Genomic DNA, 25,484 nt, shown 5'->3' on the forward strand with positions numbered 1-25,484 from the left:
AGCCTCAGCTACTGGGGACACTGAGGCAGGAGAATCCCTTTTGCACAAGAGTTTGAGACCAGTCGATAACATAGAGATCCATCTCTTAAGAATGGAAAAAAACAAAGAAATTCCTTCTTGGGCCCAGCCCAGGAAGGCAGGTTAATGAGTATTTGCATTTTAGTCATGTGTTTGTACCTTTTTCTAAAATCTTAATACCTACAGATGCCTTACGGTCAAGTGCTTCCAGTTTAAACAGATTCTCTGCTCTGCAACCTCCAGCCCCATCAGGGTCCACGTCAAACACATCTTTAGAGTTTGATTCCCGAAGGGCTTTAACCAGGTGAGAATTCCACTTTACGTGTTTATTCAAGGCTGTCCTTCTTCCCATATGTCTGTCTCTCATATATATGTGAATTATGATGGTAACCCTATGAATATCTTCCTATCATACCTAAAGTTGATTTCTTTTACTTTTCTCACACACTATATATATATATATATATATATATATATATATATATATATATATATACACACACACACACACACACATACGTGTGTGTATATGTGTATATATAAAAATATGGGAGTTTTGTTTTGTTTTTTTTATACAGGGGATTAAACTTAGGGGTTTTTAACCACTTAGCCACATCCCCAGCCCTTTTTATTTTTTATTTTGAAACAGGGTCTCACTAAGTTGCTTAAGGCCCTGAGAAGTTGCTGAAGCTGGCCTCTAACTTGTGATCCTCTTGCCTGAGCCGCTGGGATTACAAGCATGTGCTACCACACACTATGATTTTAAAGTAGGAACAAAATTAGGTATTGGGTTTGGGATGTGATGGGGCAGAAGAGTATAAGTTTTCTGACAGATAACTAAGAGTTTGCTCCTTAATACCCCCCCCCACACACACACACACACACACACACGCACACCAAAGAGCCCTGGAGGCATGTCTAGGGCTTGCCAAATTACTACTCCTGGATGTTGTTGAATAATGTGACATGACATCCCACCCATACACTTCTGTTGCACTGTTCAAATTATGTGAGATTGTCCTTTAGCTTTCACTTGTCTCTATGCATATTCTGCTATCTTTCTACTTTTTTGTTGTTGTTGGCTAGTTTACATAGTCACGTATTCTATTGGCTGGTTTCCATAGCGTGATTGGGGACCTATGGTATTGTGATAGGAGAATAGAATTTTTGATACATGCACTTTCAAAGTTGAAATTTCTTTAAACTTCCAATACTTTTTTAGAAAAATTAATTACTACAGTTTGATTAGGTAAACCTCCTAACTATCTTACTCATTCCCTGGGCTTCTGAAACAAAGTATTCTTAGCACCTGCCAACTTTTCAGGAGAACTCAGATTGTCATCTGCTATTGAGGCATTTGTTGGCTGTTTGCTCTGTCATAAGTTTTTGATGGCTTTTCTTTTTAAGTACTTGTGTATATTCTTTCATAGTGGTTAGATCTTTGTCTACCCTGAGTCTCTTTTTTCATATTTACTTCACTGCTTTTGAACTGTCATGTCTGTGAACTGTTGTTGCAGCTCTTTAGAATTGTCTAAGAAAAGAAAAGAAAAAGTTGAGTGAGTACAGTGGTACACACTTGTAGTTCCAGTACTAAGGAGGTGGTGTACACCTGTAATCTCAATGACTGGAGAGGCTGAGACAGGAGGATCACTAGTTTGAAGCCAGTCTCAGTAACTTAATGAGACCCTGTCTCAAAGTAAAAAGTAAAAGGTTTGAGAAGTTGCCCAGTGGTAAAGCACCCCTGAGTTGACTCTCCAGTCCTCCTCCACTCCTCAAAATAGAACCATTGTGTTTTTTGTTTGTTTGTTTGTTTGTTTTAAAAAAGACTAGGGCAATATGCGCATTCTGTCTTAAAATGAATAAAGTATATGCCTGTGGCTGTTCAAAGCCTACTTCTACTTGGTTCTTTTTTAATTTATTTATTTTTAGTTTTAGGTAGACACAATATCTTTATTTTATTTTTACGTGGTGCTGAGAATCGAACCCAGTGCCTCACGCATGCTAGGCGAGCGCACTACCACCTGAGCCACATCCCCAGTCCCCTCTACTTGGTTCTTAATAATTTCCATGTTTCTGGAGAAATAAAGTATCATCATATAGTTTCTAAAATAGTGATTTCTTGTTCTTAGGACATTTGTTTCCCTTTCATTCACTATTCTCTTGCTTTTTATCACTGTCTTTCTTTCTAAAAACAGTTTTTAAGAACAAAATAAGGAGTTGCCATTGTCATTTAATAGTTTTAAGTAGGTAGAGTTATAGTTCAATGGTAGAGTACGTGTTTAGTTATCTCAAGGCTCTGGGTTAAATACCTGGCACCGAAAAGGAAAATTAAAAATTCTAAGTATGTCCCTTTTACCCTTAGAGGACAAAACTTTAATAAAATACCTTAATAAATATTTCCTTCAAAGCATTCTGGGTTTTACTTATTCATTCAAAAATTTCTACTTTGAAATATAATTTGTACTTAATGCATCTAGTTACCTGTGGAATGTTATTTTTCATGCCTTCAGTGTCATTTGATAAGTTGGATATAAAGGAGAGAGGGTTGTCTTTCTTTTAAAAAGTGTTGTTTTGCCTTTTAAGTCGTGGAAGCATGGGCAGGGAGAAGAATGATAAGCCCCTGCCACCTGCAACAGCTCGTCCAAACACATTCATGAGGGGCGGCAGCAGTAAAGACCTGTTAGACAATCAGTCTCAGGAAGAGCAGCGGAGGGAGATGCTGGAGACCGTGAAGCAGCTAACAGGAGGCGTGGACCTGGAGAGAAACAGCACCGAGGCCGACCGAAACAGAACCAGGGAGTCAGGTTAGAGACTTTCTAGGGACAAGAATAGAGAAAGATATAGCCTTAAATTTGGGAGGAAAACCATAAAGGAGACTTTGTGCCTGAGCAGAATTCAGAATCTGCATACCAGAGCAGCACAAGTGCCTGCGCCTTGACAATGACAGGACCACTCCATCGTTCTGTAACACCATTCTCATTCCCTAGTATGTCTTTGCTGAGAAGTCTTCAGATTTCCCCTTCTCTGTTAAATGTTATGGTGACAGGGTTCTGTATGTTAAGCAATCTGAATTCCTCAGGAGTCTCTTCAGCACCCTCCCTTGCACTGCTATTAGAGTGACATGGCCGTGTAATGCCCTCGAGCATGTAAAAGATTTTACTTTGTTAAGCAACTGTAAGGAAAGGGAAGGGAAGGTGTCAGATTGTGCTTTGTTGCCATCATCTGCCCTGGCACCTTCTGTGGGTTGGATGCGTTTAGCATGTGTATGCTTAAAGATTTACTCAGGTGATAGTATAAACGTCACTTCATGTATTTAACCTGTGTTTCAGTTTTCTCATTTGTTAAATGGGGTTAAGTGTATCTACCTTAACTCTATAGGGTTATTGCAGATGAAATGAGAAGGTAATATATAAAAATACTTAGAACTTTACCTCATAAATAACAAAGTTTTCGAAAGGTATTAGACAGCATGACAATGATGATAACAGTAATTAAAAATAATTTAAAGAAATTTTTTGGCATTTTCTCAATCTTAACTATGAAATAACACTAGTTGCTTATACCATTAATATGGCTTTTAATTTTGTTTGACTATTTAAATTGTTCCTTTTAACCAGTCTATTTAAATAGACTTTAGAGGCAAATTGAAATTTCTTCTTCCAATTGAGAACAGGCTTTAATTATTTACTTTGGGAACATAATAGGATAAGAAATGAAAATATGTATGTGCAGTGAGTAATGTGACATAGCTGATCTGCACAGAAGTACGGTACAACTGAGAAAACCTTTACAAAGGAAAGGAATGTAGTTCTTTGAGAGAAATTAACAAGAGACCAATCTGGAATCAGGGCAGAGGGACCAATAGGAATGAAACAGGTTTACAAGAAAGGACAGCTATGGAACAGATAGTAGGAGTACCCTGCGCAGAGTTGTAGTAGGAGAAGCCATGGCATGTTCCAGTAAATGCCATAGGCCAGTGTGGTTAGAGCTGTGGTCAGCACAACCCTAGCCTATGTGAATTCTGAAGGTATTTTGTGCTCCTCATGGAAACAGTGTAGAAGAGTCAAAATACAGAAAGGAACAGAGAAACTCGTTGACTCTAAAGGTGTATAATATGCCTAAATCTTATTGATTATTGGTATAAATTATGAAGTTATTTAGTGCATATCTATGTCAAAACTTTCTGAATTGTTTTTACATTATCTTGCTTCATCATACTTACATCTATTAAATGTATTGAAAAAACAGTGTAACAACATAGAAATAATATCACTTTAATATGGTAATTTTTGTCCTTTTTATTTTCTCACTTTTTAAAATCTCATTAGCAGTGAAACCAGAAATGTCAACAGTGTCAGCCCCTGACAGGCCTGTATTGTCAGAAGAGGAGATGGAGAGAAAGTCCAAATCTATCATTGATGAATTTCTACACATTAATGATTTTAAGGTAAATGAGATTTAAATAAGAAAGAAAGCAGCAGGACAAAGCCCTGTGACAACCATGTTTAGTAACTTGGTCTAAATCAGATGTCATTGTGACTGATAAGACTTAGACTGAGTGATCTAAATTCTACATGGTTCATTGTGCTTAACTCTGATGCATTCTGCCAAGTATTGTCTTTCAAATTAATTCTGTAGTTCACAATGTGGGGTGGTTGGGGAGAAGACAGGTGCCAATCCAGTCTAAACCAGGGAAAAACAAATTGACTTTGGTGTTAATGAGCAAAAACAATACACAATCATTGTAAGGTATTTCTTACACCCAATTATACTTGCTATAGTTGTTTAAACATTCCCATGTTAACCCTGAAATATGGCTGGCATTATTTTTCTTTGTTTCGTAACTGAAAAACTGAAACACAAAGGGGCAAGTGATGTTCCAAGGTCTGATGGCCTAAATGAGACATTTATAGTCATGGCTTTCAATGTGTCCCTCTTTAGCCCTTACCTTCCCCCTGTGTTCATTTTAAGATGGTAGTGAGCAAAATAGATGTTGCCTGGCATCGTGTGCTCTGTAGTCTGTTGATGGAGACAGATCATATACAGGTAACGCCACAGTTATTTAAATTGTAAGGTCTTAGGAGATCATATATTGGACTCTAGTTTGGTGCTCTGAAGTCTGGAAAGGCTTTTTTTGTTAAAATTGTCTGTTGTGCTGGGTTGTGGCTCAAAGGTAGAGCGCTTGCCTAGCATGCATGAGGCCTGGGTTCAATCCTTAGCATCACATATAGCAGTATCACCTATAATTAAAAATATAAATATTTTTTTAAATTGTCTGTTAAAATATATCAGATATATTAACTACTTTTGCTTTGGCATTATCAAAAATACTAAAGATACTTGAATTCTTAACAATATAATCATTATCTGCTTTCAATATACATAAATCACATTGGTTAGCCAGGCTTTGTGGCACATACCTTTAATCCCAGCACGTTGGGATTAAACGTTCAAAGCCAGCCTCAGCAATTTAGCAAGATGGTGTCTCAAAATAAAACAAAAGGGGGCTGGGAATGTGGTTCAGCACCCCCTGGGTTCACTCTCCAGTACCCCCCCAAAAAAATTACCTTGGTTATCTATAGCCCAGCTCAGAAGAAGGGAGAAGTTTTTGATGATGAGTAAGATAGGACTATTTTGCAGAAACCCTTGGACACGCAGCACCATAAGTGAAGATTAATTGAAAAAGAGCTAAAGAATGTACCTGATGTACTGTATTTTATTAGCTAACTTCCTGGCTAATGAGAGTGTTCTCGTAAGCTGGCAACACAGCTCTTTTTCTTGCATGGAAGTAGGGAAATGTGAAAGACTTAAGAGCAAGTTGAATAGCTATGGACAGTGTGAAGCAAGTACAGAAAGGGATAAAGCAGTGGAGATTGTCTTCAGACATAATTTGATGGATGTACAAAGTTAGTGAGTGACAATTTTAAAGATGACCCTGTGGTGAAATGCAAGTACAGGAAGAAGATAACCTCACGAACACTTAGGTGCACAAGAATACCCTTTGGAGGATCATGAGCCCCAGCCAGGTCTGCAGTATGAAGGGGACAGAGTTAGTTACAACTTCAGAATTCTATTTTGCAGTATACTAGAGGCAGTTGTACCTGCAGAGTGGCTCTAAGAACCGAGTAATAATATTCTACATTTATTGAAACTTACTCTGTGCTGTTCTACATATTTTATATGTATTAGTTTATGTATTCAAAGTTGATATTATAATGCCTGTTTTTACAGATAAGAAAGCTGAGATGCATAGACATAAAAGTCATTTGCTCAAGATCTTACTGCTAATAAGCAGCCGATTAAAAGCCAAACTTGAGCTTCAGAGCCCAAAATATGCTTTATCTCATCCCCTTTAGGGTATTACTATGTCAGGCTAAAGAATTATAGAGTGCATCCTAAGAGGGGTTTTTTTTGTCTGTGATCCTCTTCATAAGTGCCATAAATTAATATTATTGAACCTTTATTTTATGCCTGTCAATGTGCCAAGTGCTTTCCTATATATTTTTTATATACATTTCTCCTTGTAACCTTTTGATAGAAAGCACAGGCTAAAAGATTGTTCTACTCCTTAAGTCACATATAAGTAAGAGGCAGAGCCAGGAATCAAACCGTCATTTGTCAAGACTCCCACATTTTCGGGGATACTACCTGAAATTTGCATAGTACATACAACAAATAATATCATCTGCTTCTGTGGACTTACATTCTAGTGCAGAGACACAAACAAGACTGACCCTAAAAATAGGTCAGGAATAAGTAAGCCGTAGTTACAAAAAGAAAAACAGTGTTTCAGTACAGAGAACTAAAACTAGGTGGTATGATATCCAATGGGGAGATAATCAGAAGACTATAGGAGGTGTTACTTCTACTGAGAGCTCAGAGACAAGAAGAAACAAATCATGAGAAAAGAAGATAGCAGGCAAGGTTGTGAATTGCTATAATACAATTGGTTGACCCTTTATGGAGAACTGACTCTTCCTGCTGGGGGACACATAGGGTATATATGGAAAATTAAATACTTAAATTTATTCCACCTTTTCCCGAAAAGTAATTGTAATGATGTTGATGAGGTTAAAATGAGGCAAAAACCCAACAAGGATAATGAGCACTTGAAACACCAACAGCAACACAACAGCTGCCCTGAATGCTACAGAAATACCAGTATCATGAAAAGACAAAAAAGAGTTTCGGGTGGAGGGGCCTGGGGATATAGCTCAGTTGGCAGAGTGTTCACCTCACATGTATAAGGCCCTGGGTTCGATCCCCAACACCACTCAAAAAATAAATAAATAAACGAAAAAGAGAAGGGGAGTCTGCTTTAGATTACTAGAGTCTAAAGAGACATCATGGCATGGAATGTTGGTTCTCAACAACAAGAAGCTATTTGGACATTTGGGGACAATTATGGAAATTTGAAATGTCCTGTATATTAGATGATATTTTTATCTAAATCAAAGTGAAGACACATAGTTTTACACTGGGTTACTCTTAATTTTTCTGTAGTTTTGAAATTTTTTTAGGTAAGAACAGAGGAGGTATAAAGTAACAGAAGGGAAAGAGAGCAGTCCCACTGAGATACCCAGAGGAGCCTTACTTCCTTTACTTCCCTTTGCACATGTAGCTTCCAAGAGGAGCTACTTTTTGCAGAAGTCAAACCAAGAGATTTTGGACCAGAGTAGCAACAGAGCTGCTCTGGCTAAGAGTAGGGAGTTAATGCTGGTGATGGAGCAGCCTGGCTGTCAGGCTTTCATTCCCCAGACCAAAGATATTAAGCTGGCCAGATCATTTCCACAGTAAGCACCGGTTAACAGAGCCTCGCACAGAAACCTCCTCCAAGGACTTTAGCACTTAACCTAATCATATCACTGAAGTTTAGCATTCCTAAGAGGAAGACCTCTTTCATGGAGATGGGGAATGTCTTAACAGTCCCAGCCAAGGTATCTGGGCTGCCATGTTGAGGCCTTCAAATCATGGCATTGAATTTCAGTGTCATAATATACCATTTTCAGTTTCTAAAATGATCAGAAAACAGGTACCTGTTTGGGCTCTGATCTTCTGATTGTTTTTTGAATAAAATTATTAACCTACAAATGTTAGCCTTTTGAAGATCTCTCTCTCACACACACATACACACACACCCATAAACGCAGACACCCATACACCTGCCAGGATCTCCCTATGTTGTCCAGGCTGGCCTCAAACTCCTGGGCTCCAGTGATTTTCCTGTTTCTGCCTCCCAAGGAGTTGGGACTATACGGATGCATGCCATCATACCCAGTTTTCTCATTAATATGACTAACCTGCCTATATCAGTCTACCTTTTACTGGACTTTAAACAAGCAAAAACTTAACTTCAAAAACTGTCTTGTTAACACAGATTTCTACTGATTTTATCATAAGCAAAAGATTTTAAGGTTGTTTAACACCAGATTTTGGAGCAAGCCTTTATTTGCTATTTGAACAGGAAGCCATGCAGTGTGTGGAAGAGCTGAGCGCCCAGGGCCTGCTACATGTTTTCGTGAGAACGGGAGTGGAGTCCACCCTCGAGAGAAGCCAGATCACCAGGGATCACATGGGCCAGTTGCTTTATCAGCTGGTACAGTCAGAAAAACTCAGCAAACAGGACTTTTTCAAAGGGTCAGTATCCTCCTCAAGAGTACCATTCAGGGGACTGGGGTTGTGGCTCTGTGGTAGAGCGCTGGCCTAGCATGTGAGTCACTGGTTCAATTCTCAGCACCACATATTAAAAATAAATAAATAAATAAATAAAAGGTCCATAATAACTAATAAAAATAATTTTTAAAAAAAGAGTACCATTCAGTAACTAGCCTTCTTTTTCCATACATGAAAATCGTGTCCACTGTAGTATGTTGAGCCAATATAATATATTGATCATACATTGCTTGATTTGATGCTATTTTGTAGATTGTACTTGTACAGTTATCTTCTGATTTTTCTGTGTTTATTGTTAGACCTGCATCATGATGTCAGTATTGAAGCTGACCTTAGCCTCAGGGAAACTCTGAGCTCTTAATCATCTCATTTACATGTAAACCTGCTTATTCTTTGAGTTTACTTTGTGAGAAAAATTCTGGAAAATTGACTTTAAACCTTATCCTTTTAGTAAACCATGGCTATTTGGACCAGAAAGTGCTCTCCGCAGTAGCCCCATAGCAATGTAACTCCATTTTCTTAATGATTTACACTGTTACAGGTTGACTTCACTTTAATTCTAACCAGTGACTGTTGGTGAGATTTGGCTGTCTTTAGCGTTGTATCCCCATTTGAGCAAGTTCTGGCATATTATGGTGCACCTTCACCATAAAATGCACAGGTTACGTTCTTTGTGACTCAGCCACAGAATCTTACCCTGGGTGAGATTTTTAAATCAATGTTCAAGCTATACATGGTCATGCACACCTGAAATCCCAGTGACATGGGAGGCTGAGGCAGGAGGATTGCAAGTTCAAAGCCAGCTTTCACAACTTAGTGAGGCCCTGTCTCAAAATTTGAAAAGGGCTGGGGATGTAGCTAAGTGGTTAAGCAACCTGGGTTCAATCCCTGGTTATGTATAATAAATAAGTACATACCTATGTATGTATAAGTTAGAAAAAAATTTCATATCATAAAAAAATTTGTTTTGATTTTTGGTTACCAAATTTTGCACCAAATATAAGCATAGAATCACGTCCAGCGCTGTCAGATATCCATTCTCTTTAGGTCTAGAGATCAAACTCGAATCTACCATCTTACATTGACTGATGGTGGTATGAATTACTTGTAAAACTTTTTTGCCCAGCTCATTCTTCCAAATTAAATTCATATATGATGAAATGCCTCTTTGTACCTTTCTGTTGTCATTTCAGATATGATTAATCTCTTAGAATGTAACTATTAAATACCATGTTGAATGTTCTTAGGAGTAGTTAATTTTTGAAAACAATGATGACATTGTCCTTGAGGCCCGAGAAAATTCATAATTGTCCCAGGATCATTAAGAAATTATCTTTCAGCAATAAGCTGGGTTTATATAAATTAAGGGCCTAGATTAAGGCCATTTGAATCAGTTAACTTAGTAAGAAACTTTAGCAAAGCCAGAATGACGTCCCAGTTTTATGAGAGAAATCTGTGCTTTGCTGCAGTAAACAGCAAGTAAGAGCAAATGAAGGCACCTTCACTCTTAAAATCAAACTAAGGTCTCTGATCCCAGCCAACCTAAAAATAGATACAAGCTCCTAAAATTCACAGTAATGGAATCTTTCTATATCACTTTGTAATGATTTACATTTGTTCCCCAGACTTTCTGGAAATGGGAGTGCTAGATTACTGTTCACTGTGTTCTGTTTCTTCTGACAATAGTCAGAAGTTCCTTCACATCTAGGAAGTGTAGTCTATTTCCAGGTTATAACTGAACTTGCAAAATACTCATTTAATTTCTAGGATTTCAGACAGTTGCATTTCCCTTTTGGTGATTTCCTGAAAGAAAACTGTCATCAGATATGGTGTTTACACTCTCATTAGTGGCAGTACTATTGCTGCTGCTTAGAATAACTACCACAACTACCACCTTTTATTTAGATGGTAAATGAGATCAATATTTCTGTGTCTCAGCAAATCACTTCATCATTTTACATCATTGCTTCCTTCATTGTGGTGGATCCAGGCCTCATCTTTGATAATTAGCTAGACCTTACCTTATCTTTAAATCAAGTCTGTGCAAGTTGTGGAGATATATTTGACAATATAGCACCTACCTTTTCCTAAGATGGAAACAAAAGGATAGCCCCCCATGTCATTATTCATCAAGAACCTTCTTGCAAGAAGCTCAGAATTGCAAAGTCCATACTGTTCAGATAGGTCATTTCATAGGAGCCACAGACACTTCCAACACCCAGAAGATCTCTGTTCTTTCAGAATATTATTCAGGATCATCTGAGATTAGGTCCTTTGGGTGCTGCTGCTGAGATGTCAATTTCTGAGCAGTCAAGGAAGCAGTTTCTGCCCAACTCTCCACCCCAGGGATGACCTGGGAAGCATGGGAGAGCAGAAAACTCCAGGTGTCTGGTCCCGGTCCTGATAATATCATCTAATGTTCCCTTCAGGGCATGTACTACTAATAGTGTCCTGAAATAGAAGTTTCATATAGGCTTTATAAGTAAGCCTTAGATTAGCTTCTTTGGAATTTTCCTAAAAGATTCCATATAACTGAGTATAGTAGTTGCTGTATATAAAATTTCCACAAAGATTACATCAAGCCATCCTTTGGGAATTTTCAGGACTTGAATCTAAATACTTCATGAAACAAATTAGGTATATAGGTAGGTAGGTTACTATACATTAGTGTACTGGTTTATTTCTGGGTTTTCTTTCCTATTCCATCAGTTTTGTCACTTCCATGCTGTTTGATTGCATTTGCTTTACAATATGTTTTGAAATCAGGGAGTGTTATGCCTCCCTGATAATTTTTGGGGTCTTTCGTGGTTTTATACAAATTTAAGAATTCTTGGGGCTGGGGTTGTGGGTCAGTGGTAGAGTGCTCGCCTAGCATGCAAGGCCCTGGGTTGGATCCTCAGCACCACAATAAATAAATAAAATAAAGGTATTGTGTCAAATACAACTAAAAATATTAAAAAAAAAAAAAAAGAATTCTTTTTTCTAGGGCTGGTGTTGTGGTTCAGCAGTAGAGCACTCGCATAACGTGTGCAAGGGCCTAGGTTCAATTCTTAGCACCACATAAAAATAAATAAATAAAATAAAGGTATTGTGTCCCTCTATAACTAAAAAATAAATATGAAAAAAAAAGAATTATTTTTTTCTATTTTTAATGACATTGGAATTTTGACAGGGATTACCATATTGGCTGGTCTGGTCTGGTCTGGACATTTTAACAGTTTTTAATTCTTCTAATCCATGAATTTGAGATATCTTTCCATCTATTAATTTTCTTTAGTTACTTTCATTAGTGTTTTAAAGTTTGCGTTGTGCAGATACATCTTTTACCTCCTTGGTTAAATTTACACCTAAATATTTTTGTTGTTGTTGTTGCTGTTATAAATGGGGGTTGAGGTTGAAGCCCAGTGGTGGAGCACTTGCCTACCATGTGTGAGGCACTGGGTTCAACTCTCAGCACCACATATACATAAATAAAATAAAAGTCCATCAACAACTAAAATAAATATATGTGTGTGTGTGTGTGTGTGTGTGTATATATATATTTATTTATTTATTTATTTTAAATGGGACTTTCTTTTGTTTTGCAGTACTGACAATTGAACCCAGAGGTGCTTCACCCAAGCCACCTCCCCACCCCTTATTTTTCAACACAGGGTCTCAGACTAGCCTCAAAATTGTGATTTTCCTTTCTCAGCCTCTCAAGTTACTAGGATTACAGATATGTATCATGACACCTGGCTATACATGGAAATTTTTTTTAATTTACTTTTTGGCAAATTTGTTACTTGTTGATAGAAATGGAACTGGTTTTCTCATGTGCAGCACAGTGGATATGCTGGTCACTGCATACCAAGAGACAAAGATGTGGTGTAGCTCTATTTCATTTCTTCAGCCCACAGAAGATATGTATTATACAAAGATAATTACGTAGAGCATCTGCATACCTAGGATTTTTTTTTAAATCATGCAAAAGGACTTAGTGACTACAAACATTAAAAAAGAAAGTCCCACAGCTCTGTTCCGTGGAAATCCTTTGTTTAACAAAAAAAAAAAAAAGTTTCTTATCAGGATTATGTTTTTAACCACTAATTGTATTCTATAAACTTCCATTGATGAAAAATAGAAAACTGCTCAGTACTGTAGTCCCAGCAGCTGGGGAGGTTGAGGCAAGAGATCCCAAGTTCAAGGCCTGCCTCAACAACTTAGCAAGACCCTGTCTCAAAATGAAAAACCAGAAGAGCTGGGGACATGGCTCAGTGGTTGAGCACCCCTGTATTTAATCCCTGGTACTCCTATAAAAGTGAGGAGGATAGATACAAAACTAAGGCAAGAATATGAGTATCTTATCTTTCACTTATGATGTGAGATGGTCATAATTGATACACTGTTGAAAGGACAGAATGGCTACAGTTATCTCTTGGGTATATTAAATAGCTTAATCTAGAGCCCACAGAATGATGTGGCAGGATCAAGTGATTAACCCAGAAATCCTGGAATCCTGCCTGAAGATGTTCCATAAGTGGTACATTAACAGCTGAAAAGTGTGCATATAATGAGAACAACCAAGTGTCTGCTGCATAGAAAATTGGTGTCAAATAATTGCAAGTGGTGAGGTCAGTAAGTTGACAGTAAGGATTCCTGAAACCGAGTTAGATGATGTGGCTGAGCTATATATTGTTTTGAAATAACGGCTCAAGAGAGGTGACCCTACCTTGTAGTGGGAGCTCTTTTTAAGTGAAAAATTTTAATCCTGTGTAGCCTTCTAAGCTGAGTGGCATATTCTGGCTAGAAGCTAGAACTGCAGTGAAAAGGCATGTGCAAATTTAGAGCTCGGAAAGAATATGAATTCAAAATACGGCCAGCTCTTGACCTCTTCATTCATTCCTCCCGTGTGCCATACAATCATGTGCGTGTCCCCTTCACCTCTGTTTTTATAATTTTAAATAGTGCTGTATTCACACAGTTAACAAAGACTTGAATTATTTACACTTCTGAGTGAATAGCTGTTATTTTCAGCCCGAAGAAGGCTGCTTATGTATTGTATTTGACTTTCCTAAGTTTCATGTTTGATTCCCAATTATTTTACTTCACATTAGGAAATATTTATATCATAAAAATCTAAAACCATTAGCTTTTCTTTTGCAGTACAACAGTTATGAGGATGATAATGTTAGTAATATCAGACTCTCTTATATCCATCCAGTTTTCCTGTCATAAGGTCCTCCAGGGCAAGGATTTTTGTCTTTCTTTCTCTTTGTGCCTGGCCTGCATTGCAATGTTTAGTTGGTGCTTCTGACTGACATAGAGGGTATAATGTTAACTTTAAGGTATGAGATTAATTGGATAGCCCTTCACCCAGGACTTTATATACAACTATCTCTGTTTCATTATTAAAATCTTTCAAATGTCACCTCCATACAGAAGTATTTTTGGTTCATGCTCTTGAGAGCATTAGCCCTGTCACAAGTCTCCTTTTGTCTGTTCTGTTCCTTTTCTCCTGCACACCAGTATAAGTTCTTTAAGAATGGCAGTTTGTTTATCAGTCACTTTATGGCCAGACCAGTGCCTGACATAGCAGGTGCTTGATATGTATTTGTTGAGTGACTGATTTTTGGTCTCTTTATTTAATTTTAACTTTTGAATTATATTTGTATTGATTTTTTTTTTTCCTGTTCTTTTTCAGTTTTTTAGAAACCTTGGAATTGGCAGATGACATGGCCATTGATATTCCCCATATTTGGTTATACCTTGCTGAACTGGTGACCCCCATGTTAAAAGAAGGTGGAATCTCTATGAGAGAAGTTATCATGTAAGTTATATTTATTTTGGATGTATATCAAGTTAAACTGACAGAGAACTCACCTGCTGACTTTCTAGCATAATATTGTCCCATTAGTGGCTCTGGAGACTCTTAGATACAGCCTGTGACTCTTTTAGACTTCTAATTTTATTTTGAAGATTTTACTAGATTTACACTAGAGACAGATTGAGGATATGATAGCCCTGTGGTCCATTGCAGGTAGCAGTGGTTATTGATAATGCTCCAGTCATGTCACTGGAAGATGATTGCTTCTAGAAGCTTAATGTTAATCTGGCTGTTGTGTCTGTCATTGTTTCAGTTGTTGTCAGAATTTACATTGTAGTTTGTCATACTGGTACCTGCATAGTACATGTTCATGGTTATAATAAAAGTATTGCTAGATTTGCATGTGTGGGGGGAATGGATACTGCATTATATAGACCAGTACTTCTGTTCTTAAAAACACTAGTATTTCCCCCACAAACTGTTGATATATGAAAATCTGATTCCGCATACTGTTGTGTATGTCCCCACCGCAGCATACCCCCCCTTTTTTTTTTTTTTTCTTTTTGGAGATGCACAAAGTATATGTATTGCGGCACATAATTCAAGTGTATGTATGAGAATCCTATAATAAAACAAAACAATAAAAATGATTTAGCTTTGTTTAATTCAGCATTACCTCACATAATCAATGAAAGAATCCTTTACTTTGAGGAATTACTGGAATCATTGCTATCCTATGGAATGCAGTTTGGGAAATACTAATTCAGACTAAAATAATTGGTCCCTTTCTATTTCATCCATATTCTTAAGAAAAGCTTTTCTTTTTACAATACTTTATAACTAAGCTTCACAATTCCATTACCTACAAAGGTACTTCTCCACTTTCAGCTTGAAGTGGAACTTATGTAAATAGATTACTAAGTGAGATTGATCTTTGTGTTGCTTCCTTCCGTCACTAAAGTGGCTAAAGAAAAAGACAAAACCCAGAAATTCTAACATCCCTTTTCTGCTTCTCCAGGAAGCATAAGGTGACCCTAAAGTCTCCAAAAGCCTTCTGCTGAAAAGGACTTGGAGCAGTCCTAGAGCTTTGACCCTGCTGACTTTTATTTAGGTTACAAAGTGTCTATTTGTTTGACACACATTTTTGCCTACTACTTTAGCCCGGAGAATTTCTTCAGAGGTACTTAATCACTGCTCCTATCTTTTACAGAGAATTTAGCAAACCTTTACTTCCTGTTGGAAGAGCTGGGGTCTTGCTTTCTGAAATATTGCACCTTCTATGCAAACAAATGGTGAGTGTTCAACTGAGTGTCAGACTCAATAGCATGTTAGAAAGGGCAGTGATCTTGATCGTGTGTTTTCTGTGAACACCTCAGGTCTCAGTGTACAAATAGTTCCATTTCCTTTTAGCCTTTGAACAAAGTGAGGGCTCTGCTTCAACCTTGTTTCCTTCAGAGGTGTATTGTCCTTTTGTTTACCAATGTCTTGGGAAAGAATTTTCTAATCCTAACTAGATTTAGTATAGTTCTAAAGAATCTTAAGATATATTTTATTTGTGGTTGGTAATTTTTCAATGAAAACTGCTCTGCTTTTAGAGTAAGATAGGATTCGTAGAATGATTAGTTTTGTTAACTTTTGGGTCATTTGGATACAAGTCTGATTAAAAAGAATTGGTAAAAAAGACTCTGCAGGATGGTGAATTTCTTAAATTCACTTTAGTTAAATATGTAGTGAGTGCATGGTTATTCTCTGCAAAGCTGTCTGCTTGGCTCTCAGTCTACTAAGATTAAACTAGAGAGGGAGATGGATATATCTAAACTAATTATTTCAAAAGCATGTGGAGGTGCTCTATTAGAGGTCAAAGAGGCTGAAGGATGTGTTGTGGCATCCAAAGGGGGATGAAATGTCTTGGAAGAGAGATGTCAAAACAAAACAGAACTCACAAATGAACATTCTGCAGTGATTTCTAATGTACTCAAACCCAAGCCAGAGATATTGGTATGTTTGATTACAGAGTTTCACAGACACTGAGGTTTTTCTTTTTTTTTTTTTTTTTTTTAAGTCAACGTTCATCTCACTCTGAACCTGCAGAAGTTCTTCTGTACCCCATTTGTGTAGTAGTTATTCATAGACAGATGCACTAAATAGCCTGGCTCTGCTGATTATTTCTATTAATAATATTCTTTAGTTAATGATGCTAAAATTTTTTATTTTACTGAACTCTGTAGTTTTTATGTTTGTAATTCCCTCCTTGGCTATAGTCTTTATTTAAAACTCAAACTCTTCTTAACTTTTATTTTTATAAAAAGAAAACAAATTTCTACTTATAAATTAAACCATATTTTCTTAAACCATAAACTCTGAGCCAGAGAGCCCGATTTCAAATCCTGGCTGTATCAGGTTATCAGCTGGACCTTGGCCTATTTACTCTATGGAATAATTTATACATCTTCTTAGATGCCAGCTGCAACCTCAAAACATTTTCCTTTATCGTAGTCTCTGTCCAGGCAGTGGGCTTGCACCTCCTCATGTTTTTCCAGCTGATAACAGCTTTGCTCTATTGTTTCTTGGGCTCAACCTTGCACTCCTTGCCCACAAAACACTTCTTATGCCTACTTCAGGAGCAACAGGTGCCTCTTATAACAGGAAGTATAAATCTGATCTGCAGTAGAGAGGGATTCCAGTGTGGCTTGTGAGTGGCTCTAAAAGCAGGTACATGTACAGAGCCATCTTTCCATCTAGAAAACAGACAGTGTTAAATTTATAAACCTGCATGTATTAGACTCTTTGATGGTCATATTAATAAATCCCAAATACCAGTTTAATGTTTCCCAAATTAGTCATCTGATAAATAAATTATTGAATCTAAATAACTATACTTCACATATTCACCATTATATTTGTATACATTCAGACCTCTTATTTTGAAACTCAAGAATCCTAAGAGATTAATGTCATATTAATAAGGAAAGGTTTTCATTTCACTTTTTTTTTTTTTTTTTAAGATCCTAGGGATTGATCCCAGGAGTACTCTACCACTGAGCTACATCTGCCACCCCTTTTAAATTAGATTGTGAGATAGGATCTTGTCAAGTTGCCAGGTTGGCATTGAACTTGAGATTCGCCTGACTTAACCTCCCAAATCACTAGGATTATTCCCATGCACCACTGTACTTGGCTCATTTTTCACTCTTTAGGGTTCTACGTCCTTGACCTCAAGCAAGCTTTTTTTTTCCTCCTTCTTCTACTTCCAATGTAAAAATTAATGGATTGGATTTATCTCTCTTTTAGAGCCATAAGAAAGTGGGCGCCTTATGGAGGGAGGCTGATCTCAGCTGGAAGGACTTTTTACCTGAAGGGGAAGATGTACATAATTTTCTCTTGGAGCAGGTGGGTAAGAACAAGACTTATATCTTTTTGTTGTTGTTTGTACCAGAGATTGAACCCAGTGGGGCTTAATCACTGAGCCGTATTCCCAGCCCTTTTTATTTTTTATTTTGAGACAGGATCTTGTTAAGTTGCCTCGCTAAGTTGCTGAGGCTTTTGAACTTGTGATCCTTCTGCCTTAGTCTCCCAAGCTGCTGGGATTGTAGGCATGTGCCACTGCCCCAGGACTGTCTTCCATATGATAGCAGTTGGTCTGTTTCATAGAGGAAAGGAAGATAATTTCATTAGTATTCTGGTATTAAGATTAGATCAAAATAATAATCTTAGTTAAGATATCATCTTAAGTACATGTTTTAAGGGCACTCTCAAACTGTACAGTCATTAGAGGAAAGATAAAAGGTATGGAGAAATTTTAAAAGACAGACACACTTAGAAAATGAGCTAAATAGCCAGGCGCAGTGGCACACATCTAGAGTCCAGCTATACAGAAAGATCACAAGTTCAAGGCCAGCCTTAGCAATTTGAAGCCCTAAGCAACTTAATGAGACCCTTTCTCAAAGACAGAATAAAAAGGACTGAGGAGGTAGCACCCCTGTTTTCAATCTCCAGTACCATATCTCTAAGAACCTGAAATGAAACTGATAAGTAAACCAGGGTGATAGTACTAAAGAAGATCTAGGTGTACTGAGCTCTGGGCCTGGGAAAGGCAGAAGAAGCATGAAATTACTCTTTTGGTAATGGGAACTAGAATGCCCTTTACCAGATAGAGGCCTGGAGATAGGTCTACTTCTTGAAACTTCACAAATAAATAATTTCAAGAAAGTGGAAACAATCATAGCACTAGTATCGTAAGCTGGCCTGCCTGCAATCTTGATAACTGGATCCAGAAATCTACAAGGTAGAGGACTGCAGGATTGATTTAGTCTGGCCCTAAACAAGTAATTTGGGAGAAGGGAGAGTGGTCTGGGTAGAGGCAACTATAAAACTGTTAGACCAAGGAAGATGAGAGAGAAAGAAAACAAAACTCTCTCAAAATGATCTTGCAAGTCAAAGTAGTTGAACACTTGAGGAAGACTAAAGCTAAGGAAGGTAATAAATCAGCAGTAAGAAGAAAAAAATCACTATAGGTAAAAAAGAATAAGAAAGTAATCAGAAGATGACCTTAAAATAAATGTATCAAGCTGGGCATAATGAAACACACCTGCAGTCCCAGCTACTCAGGCGGCTATGGCAGAAGGATCATTTGAGCCCAGGATTTTGAGGCTAGCCTGGGCAATATAGCAAGACCTGTTCTTGGATATAATGCAATGGGGGTATAACTCTGTGGTAGAGCACCTCTGAGTTCAATCCCTAGTTCAAAAAACAGTAAAGTAAGTATATTGTTGTGGGTAAAGACAGCGTACTAGTTTGCCATGGTAGCTTTCATTTGGGTTGGTAGGTAGCTTTCATTTGGGTTGTTGAAATAAATGGAGGAGCTACTGCCAAACAGTAGGAACCTGTGGAAAGCACAATTTTGGATGCACTTTTGGGCTCCCAGAAAGTAGACAAATTCTCTTTCAAGAGATTAAAAATAAGAGGAGGGGAGGGAAAAGCCAGAGAGGAAACCTGAATTCTGAGCAGTAAGCACATGTGAATACCATGTTGCCCGAAGAACAAATGCCAGAGATTGTGGAAGAAGCTGAATTGGTTCAGTTCAGCATTACCGTGGCTCTAGAAAGAGCAAGCCACAGTGCTCTTTAGAGAAAACATCCTTAACATTGGTCTGCCCCCATACTTTTTTTTTTTAATATTTTATTTACATTTTAGTTTTCAGCAGACACAACATCTTTGTTTGTATGTGGTGCTGAGGATCGAACCTGGGCCGCACCCATGCCAGGGGAGCGTGCTACTGCAGGAGCCACATCCCCAGCCCCTGCCCCCACACTTTTTATCCCCCCACAAATACACATTACCTAATATATGGCTTAACCCTTGTAGAGTTCATGTAGTGTACAGTGAAATGAGTCACCATGAGTGAGATCAAATAAATAAGCAGAAAGTGGTAGATTTAGACTCCAATGACTTGAGGTAATGAAATTATCTATCAATCAGAGTATAAAATATCTCTATATAAAAGAGAGGGAATCTCCCAAATGAGCAATCAAGAAACCACTAATCAGAACAACTGAAGAGGTTTTTTAAAAAGTGAATACAAAAACTAGCTGGGTGTTGTGGCACACTCCTGTAATCCCAGCCACAAGAGAGGCTGAAGCAGGAGGATTGCAAGTGCAAGGCTAGACTAAGCAATGTAGCGAGACAGTGTCTCAAAAGTAAAAAATAAAAACTAAAGAAAACTTTACAGTACAGTTTGTTGCCTTCTTCCTTAAAAAGTCACTAATTTTGGATGGATGGTGCTGGGAATTGAACCCGGGGATGCTTTACTTTTACTGCTGAGCTACCTGAGCTATAGACCCTGCCTTTTTTTTTTTTTTTTTGGAGACCTGGTCTTACTAAATTACAGAGGCTAACCTCAACCATGCAATCCTCCTGCTTCTGTGTCCTAAGTGGCTGGGATTACAGGTGTGGACAACCCCACCTGGCACCAGTAATTTTGATTATAGACTTGTTGTTAAAGAAATAGTATTGCCCAGTCTGGCCCCAAACTCCGGGTCTCAAGTAATCTTCCTCTCTCAGCCTTCTGAGTAGTTGGAACTGTGGTGTGTACCACTAATGCCTGGTTTACGGAACTTTTTTAGAACTACCTAAGAGTTAAACAGTTTATCGGATCATTTTCACACTTGGATTCAGAATGGTCTGGAGGTATTTTAAGAATTTAAAGCCAAACCATGGGGTATGACAACTCTATAGTGATACTAATATTGAACCAATGGTTACATACCGAATGGAAGTTAAATTATGCCCTTGCCTAGGACTCACACCCAGCTTTAAAGAGCTGTGTTCCTACCCAAGATTGAAGTTCATAATGATTTGGAGGTAAGCATATCCTGAGGGGCAATTATAGCAAGCTTGTTTGTTTGCCTATTTTTATTTTTTTAACAGAGAATCAGATAAAACTTATGAAAAATTAGAGAAATCTTCTGAATAATAATAGAGTGATGGTCTTTGAAAACTAAAAATATAAATATCTTCTGCTGATCTTTTTGATCCCTGTAAAACAGAAAGTATAGCCTGTGGCTTTGTTTTCCTCTCGGGATGATAATATTGTACTACATTAATTTGTTTTACATTTTATGTTTCAGAAGTTGGACTTTATAGAGTCTGACAGTTCCTGTTCCTCTGAAGCACTTTCAAAGAAAGAACTCTCTGCTGAAGAACTCTGTCAGCGCCTTGAGAAACTCATTATTGAGGACAAAGCAAATGATGAACAGATCTTTGACTGGGTAGAGGTATAGAGACCATGTGATCCTCTCTGCCATAGAGATAAGGAAGGTTCTTGTGTGACCCTCTCAATTCACACACCATATCTTTTCCCTTTGTGAGAGTTTTTAAAAAGAAAAGATAAAAACATAATAATTGAGCTCACACTACATAAAGATGTTTGTTACTTTTATCTAATCCTAACATTAGTAAATCTGTTTATCTCTTAGCAGGTCTGTCTTTCCTATTGACCTTGTTTGTTAATATCTTTTTTTTTTTTTTTAGGTTTAAGTGGACACAATATCCTTATTTTACATTTATGTGGTGCTGAGGATCGAACCCAGTGCCTCATGCATGCTAGGCAAGCACTTTACCACTGAGCCCCAGCCCTATTATATATTTTTTTAATATATAATATTTATTTTTTGGTGTAGATGGACACAACACAGTGCATTTTATTTTTATGTGGTAGTGAGGATCACTCTACCGCTGAGCCACAATCCCAACCCCAATATCTTTTCTTAATCTGTAGTCTTCTCTTCATTTTTCTTCAGGTCTAGTCTATTCTTTGATTCTAGAATTATAATATTTGGCTCTGTTTCATAGAAGAAATATGCAGTTGATATTTTTATAACAGAAGAAACAGATTGTTTGAAGGGGTATTTATTATGTAATTACATTTAGGTAATTAGTTTATTTTTCTCAAACAGTGCTTAAAATCTAATCCTTTGAGAATTTTAATTGATATTCAGTGTTTGAAATTGCTCTGTCAAGCCAGGCATAGTGACCCACACCTGTAATCCCAGAGATTTGGGCCAGCCTAGGCAATTTAGCAAAATTCTGTCTCAAAGTAAAAAATAAAAAAGGGTTGGAGAGGGCTGGGGCTGGGGCTCAGCTGTAGAGTGTTCGCCTAGCACGTGCGAGACGCTGGGTTCCATCCTCAGTACCACATAAAGAATAAATGAATAAATAAAGGTATTGTGTCCAACTAAAACTAAAAAAAAAAAAAAAAAAAAAAAAATTTAAAAAAGAGTTGGAGATATACCTCTAAGTTCTATCCCCAGTTCCAAAATGAGATTGCTCTGTCAAACTGTTTATTAAGTATTGTTTGATTAAAAAAGTAAGGGAACATTATTATTTTCTCATTTCTTCTTCAAAAGTAATTGTTTAGCCTTTGCAGAAATAACTCTGAGGTTAGACTAGTCTGGCTTCAACTCAAAATATTTTTAAAAAGGTATAAACCAGGAACTAGCTATAACACATAAATGGTCATGAAACATTGTACACATGGCTTTTGGCACTTTCTCCTGCCCTGCATCACCTCCTCTGCTGCCAGTTCTAGTGCCACACATTTCTGTTCCGAGGGAGACTGGTTGTGAAGCCTCTGGCTGGGGCACAGTCCTCCGTGGCCACTGTACTGCTGCCCAGAAGAGCTGGCCACGTCACTCAGGCTTTCCGTCCACTCTGTTCCCACGGAGCCATCAGTTCTTCCCAACTGATGATGGAGATTAGGCATTAAACAAAGAGAACTGCTAGTTCATCTACTTCAGTCTTAAAATTCATCAGCACTGGGCTGGAGGCGTAGCTCCGTTGTAGAACACACTTAGGCATGAGGCCTACACTCAATCCTAGTGCCAAAAAAACAAAAATTCATCAATACTAAACTTATCTCTAAATATCTTTGAAATCCTTAACTTTTCAACCCAGCAGTTTATAACAATGTCTTTAATTTTCCCTGGCTAGTCATTTCAAGCTTGACCCTCTCCACGGCAAGTACCATACATATACTCTATTCAAAGAAGCTGAGACAAGCTTTAATTTTTTCACAGGCATAAGGAACATAAACATTGAAAAATACTTAAAATACCTGCCCCCAAAAATGTCTCCTCATCACATTAAAGTTAAAATGAAAGAGCAATGTTGGCATGTACACACAGAACTGCACAGTGCTGAGGAATACTCCCCTGCAGCTGTGGTGTGCTAGCTCCTAAATTATAGACCTGGCTAGATCATTAATACGGATTATTTATTGAGGAATCATGTTTTTACTTGGCTTCAAATACACATGATAAGTCCTCTAAGACCTAAATACTGCTACTGGGAATATTTTCACATAGAACTGGCCGTAGCCAAACTATTTTAAAATGAATCGAAAATTTAATGTTTGCAAGGATGTGCAAAAATGTGACTCTGTCTGTCCTTAGTGCCAGGTTAGCCCTGGTTTGGGGAAAATAATTTCTCTGGTATGCAAGGGTACATTTAACTGTTTTTTGTTTTGCCTTTTTGTTTGTTTGTTTGTTTAAACTTAAGGCTAATCTAGATGAAAACCAGATGAGTTCACCTACATTCCTTAGAGCTTTAATGACAGCCGTTTGTAAAGCAGCTATTATAGGTAAGTGACATTTCTGGAAGTAGGTTTTATTTATTTATTTTGTGTGTGTGTGAGAATGTAAAATTTATTTGCTCATTTCTTGCATTTGAAGTACTCTTCTGAAAGTAGGTTTTAGTATCTGAAATCGTTATTATTTCCACTACTGATTATATAGTCTGATTTTTTATTGTCTTCAAATCTTGTACTGTATAGCTCAGTTTTTGTGCAAATTTCTGTCTACCCTGCCTGACCATCTCAAATATGGGACAAATAGATGCTCTTGTCTCCAAAGAATCCAATTTTAGCAGCTACTATACACCTTGTATTCTACAATTCAATAAGTTGTTGCATGCATCCAGGGGTGGGAAGGTTTGTACTTTGTTGTATGTGGCTCCCCTGCCTGTCCTAGTGCTGGGGATGGAACCCAGGGCCTCACTCATGCTAGGCACCCACACTTCCACTCAGCTACATCCCAGTCCACATGGAGCTTTTTCCTAATCTATTCACCTCCATCATTGAAGACTTCAAGACCACCTCCTTCCATTTTGGAGTTATAATGAAAGGGGTTCAGTATTCTTAACCTAATCGACGGAGGGCTTTCTCATCAGGAAAGTCACATTTTATAATAAATGCCCATATAAGGAAAGAAAATACCAGCATTTTCTCCTGCTCTGTGTTGACTTTATTTTATGGGAATTGACATTTTTATTGGATATTTATGAATTATGTAGGTGAGATAAAATTAGGATTGGTAGAAGCCCTAAATATTCCTTATTATTTAACAGTATTTATGAGGACATCAACTTAGCTTTAGGTGGAAATCCACATTTTTGGCACTCAAGAAAAAAAATCTTATCAGTTCAAGAGTTGTCTCAGAATTTCAAGTGTTTGTCATTCCACAAGTAAGCTCTCTGGGGCTGGTGTTGTAGCTCAGTGGCAGGGCACTTGCCTAACATGGGTGAGGCACTGGGTTCAATACTTAGCACCACATAAAAATAAAATAAAGACATTCTGTTCATCTACAACTATAAACATTTTACAAAAGAAAAAAAAAGCTGCTGGGGGTGGTGGCACATGCTTGTAATCCCAGTGGCTTTGGAGAATCAAGAGTTCAAAGTTAGCCAACTCAGTGAGACCCTATCTCTAAATAAAATGCAAAGTAGGGCTGGGGATGTGGCTCAGTGGTCGAGTGCCCCTGAGTTCTATCCCTGCTTATCCCCTTCCTCCACAAAAAAAGAAAGCTTCTGGCCATGCCTGTTATCCCAGCAGCTAAGGACGCTGTCAGGAAGATCAAAAGTTCAGGGCAAGCCTCACCGTCTTATCAAGGTCCTAAGCATCTTGTCAAGACCCCTGTCTTTAAATAAAAATAGTAAATGCTGGAGATGTAGCTCAGTAGTAAAGCATCCCTGGGTTCAATCCTCAGTACCAAAAAAAGAAAGACTTTCCTGCCACTTAATTTAACTTCAGAATTTTAATTTAAGATTTTCTGTAGGGTGAATTGTTTTCAAAGTGAGTTTTAATTGTTTTCAAAGTGAGTTTTAAGTGAAAGAGTTTGTTTTTTTTTTTTTAAGTTGTAGGTGAACACAATACGTTTATTTTATTTTTCTGTGGTGCTGAGTATCAAACCCAGTGCCTCACGTGTGCTGGGCAAGAGCTCTACCACTGAGCCACAACTTCAACCCCTCAATGTGAGTTCTTTAAGGACATAAGTCACAAGCTATGTAGAAAGAATTCATAAAATTTTTTAAATGGAACCATAAGACCTCCCCATTTTAAAAATCAAGGTTTAGGCCAGGTGTGGTGGCCTGTGCCTGTAATCCCAGCTCTTATGAGACTGAAGCAGAGGGATCACAAGTTTGAGGCCTACTTTCT

The 25,484-nt window shown here is 37.7% G+C and overlaps 1 protein-coding gene across 26 annotated transcripts in view; it reads left to right on the forward strand.

The window, feature by feature from the left end:
• Positions 1–25,484, forward strand: part of Eif4g3 (eukaryotic translation initiation factor 4 gamma 3) — a 294,828-nt gene that overhangs the window by 263,774 nt on the left and 5,570 nt on the right. For 16 of the 26 annotated variants that reach the window (XM_058571093.1, XM_058571091.1, XM_058571090.1 and 13 more), the window contains 9 exons: positions 205–322; positions 2,602–2,822; positions 4,347–4,465; positions 8,483–8,655; positions 14,375–14,500; positions 15,708–15,789; positions 17,789–17,887; positions 21,124–21,270; positions 23,552–23,633. In XM_058571093.1, coding sequence (XP_058427076.1) covers positions 205–322; positions 2,602–2,822; positions 4,347–4,465; positions 8,483–8,655; positions 14,375–14,500; positions 15,708–15,789; positions 17,789–17,887; positions 21,124–21,270; positions 23,552–23,633 — 1,167 coding nt within the window. The remainder of the gene's footprint in view (positions 1–204; positions 323–2,601; positions 2,823–4,346; positions 4,466–8,482; positions 8,656–14,374; positions 14,501–15,707; positions 15,790–17,788; positions 17,888–21,123; positions 21,271–23,551; positions 23,634–25,484) is intronic. The other 10 variants (XM_058571076.1, XM_058571079.1, XM_058571086.1 and 7 more) reach the window with 1 other exon arrangement.

The sequence above is a fragment of the Marmota monax genome, unplaced genomic scaffold (assembly GCF_021218885.2).
Source record: "Marmota monax isolate L192 unplaced genomic scaffold, Marmota_monax_Labrador192_F-V1.1 WCK01_AAM20220418_F8-fsc00008, whole genome shotgun sequence".
In the NCBI taxonomy this organism is placed as follows: Eukaryota; Metazoa; Chordata; class Mammalia; order Rodentia; family Sciuridae; genus Marmota; species Marmota monax.